The sequence below is a fragment of the Mchenga conophoros genome, linkage group LG3 (assembly GCF_057382185.1).
Source record: "Mchenga conophoros isolate Kocher_MC1m ecotype Shallow Benthic linkage group LG3, M_conophoros_male_GT1.1, whole genome shotgun sequence".
In the NCBI taxonomy this organism is placed as follows: Eukaryota; Metazoa; Chordata; class Actinopteri; order Cichliformes; family Cichlidae; genus Mchenga; species Mchenga conophoros.
The window spans coordinates 13098911-13111454 of NC_140528.1; the positions used below are offsets into that span (position 1 = coordinate 13098911).

At 44.5% G+C, this 12544-nt stretch overlaps 1 protein-coding gene across 1 annotated transcript in view; it reads left to right on the plus strand.

Moving 5' to 3' along the window:
- The first annotated feature begins 1093 nt into the window (after nucleotides 1–1093).
- LOC146577310 (uncharacterized) overlaps nucleotides 1094–12544 on the plus strand; it is a 38790-nt gene continuing 27339 nt past the window's right edge. The window contains exons 1-3 of the mRNA XM_085267650.1: nucleotides 1094–1182; nucleotides 10170–10343; nucleotides 10620–10793. Of these exons, the coding sequence (XP_085123776.1) occupies nucleotides 1094–1182; nucleotides 10170–10343; nucleotides 10620–10793 (437 nt within the window). The remainder of the gene's footprint in view (nucleotides 1183–10169; nucleotides 10344–10619; nucleotides 10794–12544) is intronic.

Consider the following 12544-nt stretch of genomic DNA (forward strand, 5'->3'; position numbering starts at 1 on the left):
AGTCCTCCTGTCACACAGCAATGCCTACATGAATCACACCACTCTGCTTAAATAATAATAATAATGTTTAGTGAAGCAGGTGAAGCAAAGGGCTGCTTTTAATAGGCTGGGAGACCCAGGTGTGCTGCTTTAGCTGCTGAGCCTCTCATGCTAGCCTCCATCTATAAGCTGGGATCACAGGAGCACTGCAGTCCTGACTAGATCAAGGATTGTTATTCATGCAGGTGACAAAAGTTTACATTCACAGAGTCATAGGATTGAGCCTCGTTTGAAAAGCAGCTGTTTAATGCAGCTGCTTAGAGTTCACACACAGTAGAAGAATCAGACTTGAGTCACATTTCAAACACTGGAAAAATACTCAGCAAGTAACAATGAAAACAGCACAGACTCAGTATATCCTGTTCAGTCCTGTGTTTGATATGAATGTGCTGTTCAGAGAGGATCTCATGTCCTCTTTTACAAAGCCTTTGTTTCATGATGTTTGTGTATAAATGAATGTAGGTGTGTTTCTAAGTGTGAAGGAGCCCTGGGAGAAAAGACTGAAGCTTGTGCCAAAGAACAAACAGGAAAGAAAGATCAGCATTAATGAAGACGAGCACAGAAGGAGCCCAAGCACGTGTTGCTTTTTCAGATTTCTCTAAAAGTGTGTGTTCATTTGTTCCATCCTTCACAACAAACAACAGCTGACAGACACACATGCACTCTGTGTCACTTCACAGGGGCTGATGAAAGTGGACACAGTAAAGGGAGAGCTGGACCTGCTCTACACATCCTGCACTCTGTTAACAGACTTTATTCTGCAGCATCAACAGATAAAAATATATGAAGATATAGAAACGTTTAACATTGTGACTGTTCACATTAGTGAAGCTGTTACTTTGCTGCCAGGTGGGAAAAGAAGCCTAAAGCTGAGTCTGATTAAACATCTGCTGCACCAGAGAGTTTCATGGCCCTGCTTTATCCTGTGCTTGCTGACCACCTCGTCCTGAAACCTCTTCATCATCCTCACAGTTGTGTGAAGAAAGAGGGAAGCAGGTGGAAACCATCTGTGCTGCTGTGTTCACTTGTGTGTGTGCGTCTATGGTCATATCTAATGTGTACCTACAGACAAACACAAACACCTGGCATTGCACAAGAGTCTCTACTGGAGCAACCTGCAGATGTCAGAGATGTGATTAGAGGGTAAAGTGGACTAGTGAGAGCATCTATGTTGTTGTTGTCTGCTGGGGGACAGCATCAGCTGCAGAGATGCATCAGGATCAGCAAACTAATCTGCAAGGCTGCAAGTGTCACTGAAGGAGTTTGAGTCAGTGAGGGACTCAAACTCACACAGCTGGTCAAGAAGGCTCAGCAGCTGCTGTATTTCCTGAGGAGGCTGAGGAAATTTGGTATGTTGGCCAAGATCCTCAGCAGGTTCTACAGCTGCACTGTGGAGAGCAGCCTGACAGCTGCATCACTGCATGGTACGGCAGCACTACTGCAAACCGCAAACGCCTGCAGAGAGTGATAACAACTGTGGAGAAGATCATCAGGACCCCGCTGCCCTCTCTGCAGAGCAGCTACCATCACAGAGTCCAGAGGAGAGACACACCTCTGCCCTCGAGACGAAGGTTCAGAAGTGTGAAATGTAGAACATCCAGACTCAACAACTCCATCTTCCCCACTGCTATCAGACTCCTGAACAGCTGACCGACCTCAAACTGCAGTTTGCACATCAGGTCACTTTGCACACTAAGTTCATTTTGCACATTAAACTCCATGTACATCCAGGTACATCGACATCTGCAGACCACACGTGTCTTCAGTTACTTATTTGTACTTATTTGCAGTTATTTATCTTTTTATTTTATTTTTTTAAGTTATTTTTTATCCTTATTTTATCTTTTGATTTATTCTTATCTTGTTCTTTTAACCATTATCTAACTTGGCATTGTGCACGGTGTGTTTAGATTCAGTTTAAATTCAGGGACACGGAGCCCCTGTTGATCCTCTACCTAATCACACGAGCCACGGTGTGAAAACGGGTGTGGGTCACAATCAGCCAAGGTTTTGGGTGAAGCCATTGTGAGATCTAGCCCCACGCTATCATGTGATTTCCTGTGATCAAATGTCCCAGGATGTGAGTGGGCGTTAAGACGTCCATGTCCCTCTTCAAGCAACTTAAAGAAGTCCAGACGCTTTTCTTTCCAAGCTCCTTCAACAACATCATTCATAGAACAGCTTCCAGCTTCTTTTGCTCGGCTACAGTTTGGATGGATTTGCAGATGCAACAAGACTAAAATGGTTAGGGTCAGGAGGTCAAAGGTCAGAGCTCCTGTGGGTCTGAGAGCGGCCTCACGCTGGAGAAGGATGAAGGAGTCTGACCTGAGCCAGTGTTTGACATGAACACATCAGCACTGCTGTCAGTGAGCCTAACGACAGCCGTTAGCATCATTTCAGTGTTTCAGTCATAAAAACACTTCCTGTCTCTGTGGTGGTTACAGTGACATCATGCAGTTTGTGCTTTGACCTCCAGAGGGCGACAAATCAGCACAGACAGAGAGCTCCATTCAAACTTTGCTGCCATCAGGAATAATTCTTCAAATATAATCATCAGTGTTTGAGCAGTTATGATATCAGGGACAATCTAGACATGTGTGACAATACTGAACATGTCACATGACACACCTCAAACATCATGTGATCCACTCTCAGTCTGCACTTTCATTCATGACTTCAACAGGTTGAAATGAGCTTTGAAGAAACATTCAGTGAAATAAATCTTTCATGGATTCATGTGAGCAGCAGATGAACTTTGTACCAACAACATCTTCAATAACAGAGTCTGAATGAAGCTCAGGTGTTGATGCTGCTCACTGATTGGACGCTTGCTTTCAGCTCTGCTCTCAGTCTTTACTGCACAGGTGAAGGTAGAAAGTGTGACTGGATCTATAGACTGGAAACAGAGAAACATGCTGAACATTTGAAGCTTTGCAGCAGAAATGTTCATGTTACAAATACAGCAGAGCTGATCTGGGATCAGTGTGTTCACACCTGTAGCTACAACAAGGTTTCATGTCTCCACACGTCAGCATGTGAACTTTACTCTGACTCAGTCTGAGCAGTCAGACGGCATATTTTTAAAGTTAACACATCAGCACACACAGAGCTGAGCCCCTCCCACCTGTGCTGAGTTTCAGGTGGAGCCCCGCCTCCTTCCAGGAAGCAGCTCACCTGTGTGTCCGTGTTTAGTGTCCAGGTGTGGCCTGGCCTCCTTGACTCCGCCCTCAAACCAGCGTTCACATTTACTCAGGACCTTCTTGATGTGAAGTTCTTCTGCTTCGCTGGCTGCTGTGTCTGTGGGGATGGTGTTTGTTCTGTGTTGTAGTGTCCTGATGACGCCCAGTTTGTGCCCCAGTGGATGATGAGAGTCAAACCTTAAATACTGATCTGTATGCGTAAACAGAGTGAACCTTTAAGACCAGTTGTCTGTACGATCAACTCAGTCACCTGAAACATCTCCAAGTTTCTGGCTTTGATCATCAACCTGTTGGTAGTTCAGCTCTGAACACCAGTGAAATGTTTCTCCCACGGAAATCGCTGCATTCATATGAACAGCATCAACGTTTTGGGATCGTGGAGTTGTGGACAAAGTCTCAGTTAATCAGATAAAGTCAAACCTATAGGTGTGGAGTGGAGCTTGTTGTTGGTGTGTGAAGAAACTGTAAGTTTGCTTTGTTTCCTCCTTTAACAGTTTGTCTTTAGGAACTTTACTGTTTGTTCAGCTCGTGTTTGATTTCTTCACACAACAAACTGTGTGTGTTTGTATTTCCGGTCTCTCCATTAAAGTCAGTGTGTAATGTTTCCTGGCTAACATCAGCTGTGTGCAGCTTAGTTCAGCACAAATCTGCCGCTCCATAGTTCACGGTAACGGACTCACAGCTGGACCAACGAGGCCGAGTGTGTCCGCCACTCTGAGCTACGTTCGTGTTTGTGTACTTGTAGTTTGTACTTTGAGTTCAGTCAGAGCCCACAGAGGACGCAGCGTACGTGATGACGTCACAGCCCTTTACCTCCTTTACTGTCACTGTGATTAATATTTACACACGAGACACCTGCAGAGCTCTGACGCTGAGCTAGCACACAGCATGCTAACGCTAAGCTAACGCTAAGCTAACGCTAAGCTAACACTAAGCTAACACTAAGCTAGCCAAGAACCCAGAGTGACGTAAAGCTGAGTAAACACTGACCCCAGACCAGCACCGTGATAAAGTGAGCTGCTGCTGCTGAACTTGAACAGGTAACAAAGTGATGAGCAGTCAGGCTGCAGGTTTCTACCTGTTCATGTTTCTACAGTAGAATCACTTTGAAGTGTCTTTGTGCTGTTTCATCTTTGATTTGTGTTCATAAACACTCAGAGAAACATCACGTGACCTCATCAGGATCTGTGTTGGTGTGTGGGGCTGTACCTCAGCTTTATGTTGTTACATGCTCATTTGTTCATTTCACACAGTAACATCAAAGTAATGTTATGAGGAGTAATGAAGTAACGTACTCCATTACTTTTAATTAAAGTGTTCTGTGTAATATGTGTAATAATGACTGTTTTGAGTAATGACCAACACTGATCACAACAAAGAGGAAATGCCTCCAACATGCACAAACATTTGAGCCACAACATGCAGTTAATGTGCACAAATGTCTTTGATATGCTGCTCAGTGATGGTGGTGACTGTCAGAGCAGAGCTACTGAGAATCAATAAGTAATATCAATGATGGGATCAGAATCACTAAATTCTTCTCATCCCTGTCAGTATCATACATGTGCTGTATAATGTGATAAATGTAGAGGTGCTGGCTGTTCTCTCACTCTGCTGTTTAGCTGTAAAGGACGCCTCCCTGCCTTTGTCTCATTCATGACCTTTAATAGTCTCTTCTAACATGCAGAGATCTGTATGATCTGTTTCATAGAGTCTAACCAGCCTGTACAGGTAACAACAACAGTCACTGCATCACTGACACACAAACGTCATCTCTGTCAATAACAACATTCATACATGGAATAAAAACACATCAGTGGATCATTGCTGGAGCTGATGTTAGTGCTCCTGGTGCAAAGGCTCTCAGTTTCCTCCTTGAAATAACATCAGTGGTGGGTCAGCGACATGCTTTCTTTCCCTCTCAGGTTTAAATATCTGGGACTCTCCACCGTTTGGTTTTAGAGCTGAAGAAGCTTCTCAGATGAAACGTCTTCCAGAAACTTAAAGACGTCTCTTTTCTCTCCAAGCTCCTTAGATCACATGACCTGGATGACTGAACCTACAGACATATTGACCTGGTTTCATGGTCACATGACAGGTCAGAGGTCAGCGACTGTAACTCAGTTCCTCCTGTTAATGTGAACTCACTGAGTGTTTGTGGTTTACCTCTCAGACTGACTGAAGATGATGATGGAGGAAGAGGAGGACAGAGCAGAGTCTGCAGGGTCCAGCTGTCCGTCTGTGAGGAGTGACCGGTCCAAAGATCATAATCCAGCCTTCAGTGGTGAACCTGGAGCAACGAGGTCAGAGAGCTGAACTCACTGAGTAACAGAAATAATTCTGCACTGACATTATAATCAGTGTTGACTCTGGTTGATTGTCTGACTGTGTTTGTGAGCTGAGAGGAAATGAAAATGAGTTTGTAACAAAAATCAGTTTTGTCCAGTTTTCCTGTAAAAAGCTGAACTCTAATCTAAGAGGATGTTACTGACAGGAAACAGCTGCATTATCTGCAGTCTGTGTGATCACAGCTGCTTCAATCATGTTTGTGTCTGCAGAGGTCAGAGGTCACAGTCTGCAGGGTCCAGCTGTCCGTCTGTGAGGAGTGACCGGTCCAAAGGTCGACCTCCAGTCTTCAGTGGTGAACCTGGAGCAACGAGGTCAGAGAGCTGTGATGACTCCTTTACATGTTTGTGTTTCCTGGATAAATATGACCTGAAACATCCTCAGATTGTTACAAAGATTCATTAAAAAGAAAACAATGAAAGAGAAAAGATCCAAATGTTCGACTTGGTCATTTGCTGTTTGAGGACAGTGATGCTCATATCTGTGGGGAAAGTGTGACCTGAGTGGGTTCATGTTTGTCTTTAAAGAACAGAGCTGCTCTGATTCTCTTTGTGTCTGATCTGTTAAACAGTCTGAGAGGTCACACAGAGACCCAGCAGCTAAAGCCTGGATCATACTGGCTGCTGTTACTCCATCAGGACAACACTGAACCACAGTGGTGTGGATGTAGTGGATAAATCCCACCATACTGATGCTCAGAGTTAACCACAGGGAACAAAACCAGATGTTACCTTCAGATTGTGACCTTTGGAGTGGACGATGCAGATTTCAATAGAGAATAAATGTTGTTGTTTTTCAGCTGTGAAGAAAGAATCTAATTTTCTGAACTTAAGAATTTATGATGCTGGAAACAACATGGAGACTATAACACAACATTTCCACTGTGTTCATAGAATGAATGTAAAACTGTCAGACATTCATTAAATATGCAAAATGTCTACAGAAGCATCAGAGGGTCAGACGTGAAGCACTCAGTGATTTTGATCAAATGACTCATCAGTTATTGATCTGTACTACACTGATCTACCACGTTAGTAAAGCTGGTGTTCTGGTGGTGGAGGGAGACTCGGATCATGTTCTGGTTTTGGAGCAGTGATCTGCTGATGGTTCAGTTTAATGAGCTTCTTCAAAATCATCCCTGACATCACCACTGAAAGGACGTCCATGAAAACAGACTGAAAATAACTGATATGTTCACAATCTGAGAGTTTAAAACTTGACAGACTTGATTCAGATGAAGTTATTTGAGCAGAAACTCATGGATCTTTATCCTGTGTTGATCTAATCCTTCATGGTTCCTCCACAGAGTGGAGCAGCAGAGCTCAGAGGTTCCCAGTGGTCAGTCTGCCCAGCAGCATCAAACACAGCTGGACTCCATATTTATGGTCTGTACATGTACAACAACTACTGTTACATCTGTTCTGTTCACAGTCATCTCCATGCTGCTCTTTGTAGACCAGTGGATCGTCAGTGTGTCCAACATGGATCTGATGTTTGGCTCCATGATTTCAGTCTGATTGGCTCATTCATAAATATTCTGTTCCAGCTGCTGGAGGACAACATCATCACTTTTGTGAAGAACGAGCTGAAGAAGATCCAGAAGGTTCTGAGTCCAGATTACCCAGAATGCTTAGAGAGTCAGAGGAGCAGCAGCAGAGAGGCGTTTGTGAAGATCACAGTGGACTTCCTGAGGAGAATGAAGCAGGAGGAGCTGGCTGACCGTCTGCAGAGCAGTAAGAGGATTTATCTAAAGATTTAAGCTGCTGGATAAATGAACATTTTCCAGAGATGGAAGATGGAGCAACATGTTTTAAAGATTAGTTCTTTTTGGAATTGAGTGTTTATTTTTCTTCTCATTCAGAACTTCAAGCTGCAGTTTGTCATCGTAACCTTAAATCCACCCTGAAGAAGAAGTTCCAGTGTGTGTTTGAGGGCATCGCTAAAGCAGGAAACCCAACCCTCCTGAATCAGATCTACACAGAGCTCTACATCACAGAGGGAGGGACTGCAGAGGTCAATGATGAACATGAGGTCAGACAGATTGAAACAGCATCCAGGAAACCAGACAGACCAGAAACAACCATCAGACAAGAAGACATCTTTAAAGCCTCACCTGGAAGAGATGGACCAATCAGAACAGTGCTGACAAAGGGAGTGGCTGGCATTGGGAAAACAGTCTTAACACAGAAATACAGCCTGGACTGGGCTGAAGACAAAGCCAACCAGGACATCCAGTTCATATTTCCATTCACTTTCAGAGAGCTGAATGTGCTGAAAGAGGAAAAGTTCAGCTTGGTGGGACTTGTTCATCACTTCTTTACTGAAACCAAAGAAGCAGGAATCTGCAGCTTTGAAGACTTCCAGGTTGTGTTCATCTTTGATGGTCTGGATGAGTGTCGACTTCCTCTGGACTTCCACAAAACTACAATCCTAACTGACCCTAGAAAGTCCACCTCAGTGGATGTGCTGCTGATAAACCTCATCAGGGGGAAACTGCTTCCCTGTGCTCGCCTCTGGATAACCACACGACCTGCAGCAGCCAATCAGATCCCTCCTGACTGTGTTGGCATGGTGACAGAGGTCAGAGGGTTCACTGACCCACAGAAGGAGGAGTACTTCAGGAAGAGATTCAGAGATGAGGAGCAGGCCAGCAGGATCATCTCCCACATCAAGACATCACGAAGCCTCCACATCATGTGTCACATCCCAGTCTTCTGCTGGATCACTGCTACAGTTCTGGAGGATGTGCTGGAAACCAGAGAGGGAGGACAGCTGCCCAAGACCCTGACTGAGATGTACATCCACTTCCTGGTGGTTCAGGCCAAAGTGAAGAAGGTCAAGTATGATGGAGGAGCTGAGACAGATCCACACTGGAGTCCAGAGAGCAGGAAGATGATGGAGTCTCTGGGAAAACTGGCTTTTGATCAGCTGCAGAAAGGAAACCTGATCTTCTATGAATCAGACCTGACAGAGTGTGGCATCGATATCAGAGCAGCCTCAGTGTACTCAGGAGTGTTCACACAGATCTTTAAAGAGGAGAGAGGACTGTACCAGGACAAGGTGTTCTGCTTCATCCATCTGAGTGTTCAGGAGTTTCTGGCTGCTCTTCATGTCCATCTGACCTTCATCAACTCTGGACTCAATCTGCTGGAAGACAAACAAACAACCTCCAAGAAATCTAAATTATTTAACAAACCAAAACTTCAATCTCTCCACCAGAGTGCTGTGAACAAGGCCTTACAGAGTCCAAATGGACACCTGGACTTGTTCCTCCGCTTCCTCCTGGGTCTTTCACTGCAGACCAATCAGACTCTCTTACGAGGTCTGCTGACACAGACAGGAAGTAGCTCACAGACCAATAAGAAAACAGTTCAGCACATCAAGAAGAAGCTTAGTGAGAATCTGTCTGCAGAGAAAAGCATCAATCTGTTCCACTGTCTGAATGAACTGAATGATCGTTCTCTAGTGGAGGAGATCCAACAGTCCCTGAGATCAGGAAGTCTCTCCACAGATAAACTGTCTCCTGCTCAGTGGTCAGCTCTGGTCTTCATCTTACTGTCATCAGAAGAAGATCTGGATGTGTTTGACCTGCAGAAATACTCTGCTTCAGAGGAGGCTCTTCTGAGGCTGTTGCCAGTGGTCAAAGCCTCCAACAAAGCTCTGTAAGTAAATCTGTGATCATGTTTATTTTTAAAATGTTGATTAAAAGTGGTCATAGATTTCTTCTATGACAGATCCATGTCCTAAAACCACGAGCCAGCGTAGTTGTATAGTATAAAAGAAAAAAGGAGAGCTTTTGACCACAATATTGTAACTTGAATGAACTTTTGATACAGCCTTTAAACATAAAATTTATGAACAGAATCAGTGACAAAGGGCAGCCCTGGTGGAGCCCATCACCCACCGGACTTATTACTATCTAACGTATTGCCGGCTATGCCAACCAAGCTCTTGCAATGGTTGTAAAAGGATCGAATGGCCCGTAGCAATGGCCATGAAATGTTTCTCAGTTTTATTATTTTCAGTCACATCTGTTTTTGATTATTAACTGAATATTTTAAAATTCAGGCTTTTTATGTTATACAAAACATCATATTTTCTTATGTCTTGTATTGATTCTGAAGGAATAGTTTTCATCAGTATCGCAGATACCAGCCTGAATTTTACTTTGTATTGGATCAGAAAGGAAATCAGTGGCATCACACATCACTTACAGCAACTTCAGTACCACTCCATTTTAATAAACTGGGGGAGGTGCACCAAGATTCAGTATGAGATAAAGAATTATTTTTAACTGTAAGGTTGGAGAAATCTGTTGTTGGAAATTGGAAGAACAGGTCATCTTAAAAATCACTGCATTGTAGTTTTATTCAGGCCCCTTCAATCTGTGATCGCTGTTGCTTTGCATTGTAAATGCTACTATTACAAAAGTCACAAATATTAGTGTATGTGTGTGTTGTTGGGTAATAAACCAAAAGAACAGAATCTACCAGCACCTCACTGATTTCTGCTTAAAAACAACAAAAAAGCAATAAAGCTCTGATTTGTTTGGTTGATCTTGTCTCCCTTCCACCTTGATTTCAGACTGAGTGGCTGTAACCTGTCAGACAGAAGCTGTGAAGCTCTGTCCTCAGTCCTGAGCTCCCAGTCCTCCCATCTGACAGAGCTGGACCTGGGTAACAACAACCTGCAGGATTCAGGAGTGAAGCTTCTGTCTGCTGGGATGAAGAGTCAATACTGCAAACTGGAAACGCTGAGGTCAGATCAAGTGATATCGATTTTTTTTTTCATCAATTAACATCATTTAATCAATTTCATTTGGAAAAAATTTACATTGTGTGTATGTTTTGTTTTTTTAATGAATCCATGCAAGTCACAGTAAACTGCCACATTTGACTTTTGTAACATGAGGCAATAAGGATTCCAGCATGTCCTGAAACAGTGTTGAAATATTGTAAATGTAGTAGCTCCTCATGGCACCATGAATATACTTTAACACAAGTGTTTCATGTCTTCTTGTCATCCTTTCTTCAGACTGAGTGGCTGTAACCTGTCAGACAGAAGCTGTGAAGCTCTGTCCTCAGTCCTGAGCTCCCAGTCCTCCCGTCTGACAGAGCTGGATCTGGGTAACAACAACCTGCAGGATTCAGGACTGAAGCTTCTATTTTCTGCAGTGGAGAGTCCAAAGTGTACACTTGGGATTCTCAGGTCAGGATTCAGTCTTTTCTGATGATGATTTAAAACCTGAGTCAGGTCGATAAATGGCTTACTCATTTACAACAGACATGATTTGTTAAATCACCTTATATATGTGTGCTTAAGTTCTGTGCTGCTCTGATTTATTGCCCGTGCTGTCTTTCAGTTCAGCTTTGTCGAGTCTCTGGTAGGATTTCTTTTACATGACCTGTGTAAAAACAAAACAGGAAACATATTAAGCTGAAGTGAGATGCACAATTTGAAAAATGGGGCACAAAAAATGTTGCTGCTTTCTGGAAAGTGCGTCTAAGAAGACCCAATGGAGAAAGTGAAGAGAAAAATCAAAGATTAAGAAGAAGAAAATGGCAGAGGCAGTTTCTTTTGGACTGCCTGCAGATGGGGCGAGACTCTAGAAACAGGGATTGGAGAAAATGTAAAGAGGCCAGGAGATGAATACTCTGGTGTTCTGGGGATAGTTAAAGGTTCAAGGCTCTTTATTTGTCACATGCATAGTTATACAAGTATAACACACAGTGAAATGTAGCCTGACACGCTCCTCGACATGTGCAAAAATTGGGGGGGGGGGTGTAGAGGAAGAACATTATATATATATATATATATAAACACCCAGCACGCCTCTGCGGGCGGTTTATCCTTCAAGCTCGGGTCCTCTACCAGAGGCCTGGGAGCTTGAGGGTCCTGCGCAGTATCTTAGCTGTTCCCAGGACTGCGCTCTTCTGGACAGAGATCTCCGATGTTGTTCCCGGGATCTGCTGGAGCCACTTGCCTAGCTTGGGAGTCACCGCACCTAGTGCTCCGATTACCACGGGGACCACCGTTACCTTCACCCTCCACATCCTCTCGAGCTCTTCTCTGAGCCCTTGGTATTTCTCCAGCTTCTCGTGTTCCTTCTTCCTGATATTGCTGTCATTCGGAACCACTACATCGATCACTACGGCCGTCTTCTTCTGTTTGTCTACCACCACTATGTCCGGTTGGTTAGCCACCACCATTTTGTCCGTCTGTATCTGGAAGTCCCACAGGATCTTAGCTCGGTCATTCTCCACCACCCTTGGGGGCATCTCCCATTTTGACCTCGGGACTTCCAGGTTATACTCGGCACAGATGTTCTAGTCCGGCATCTCCTGGTGTAGGTGTCCTGAAGCGGGGGGAGAGCAATCCTGCAGCAGCGTTCTGCTGTACGGATCACTCTCTGGAGAGCTTTTTGGTCCTTCACACAGCTGTTCCCGAACCACGATGTCATGTTCTCTGTGAGGATGCTCTCCACAGCGCCTGTATAGAAAATCCTGAGGATCTTTGGAGAGACCCTGAACTTCCTCAGTTGTCGTAGGTGATACAGGCGCTGCCTAGCCTTTTTGGTCTGGACCTGAATGTGGGCAGCCCATGTCAGGTCTGAGGAGATGTGGACACCAAGATACTTGAAGGACTGCACCCTCTCCACTGGAGCTCCATTGATGATAATGGGCTTGTAGTCTCTGTGCTGACCCCTTCTGAAGTCCACCACCAGCTCCTTTGTCTTGCTGACGTTCAGCTGGAGGTGGTTGTCCTGGCACCACGATGCCAGATTCTTAACTTCATCCATGTAGGCCGCCTCATCGTTGTTGGAGATGGCACCCAACACCACTGTGTCGTCAGCAAACTTCACAATGGTGTTGGAGCCATGGGTGGCCACACAGTCTGAAGTGTAGAGGGAGTAGAGCAGTGGCGAGAGGACACATCCCTGAGGTGCTCCTGTGTTGATG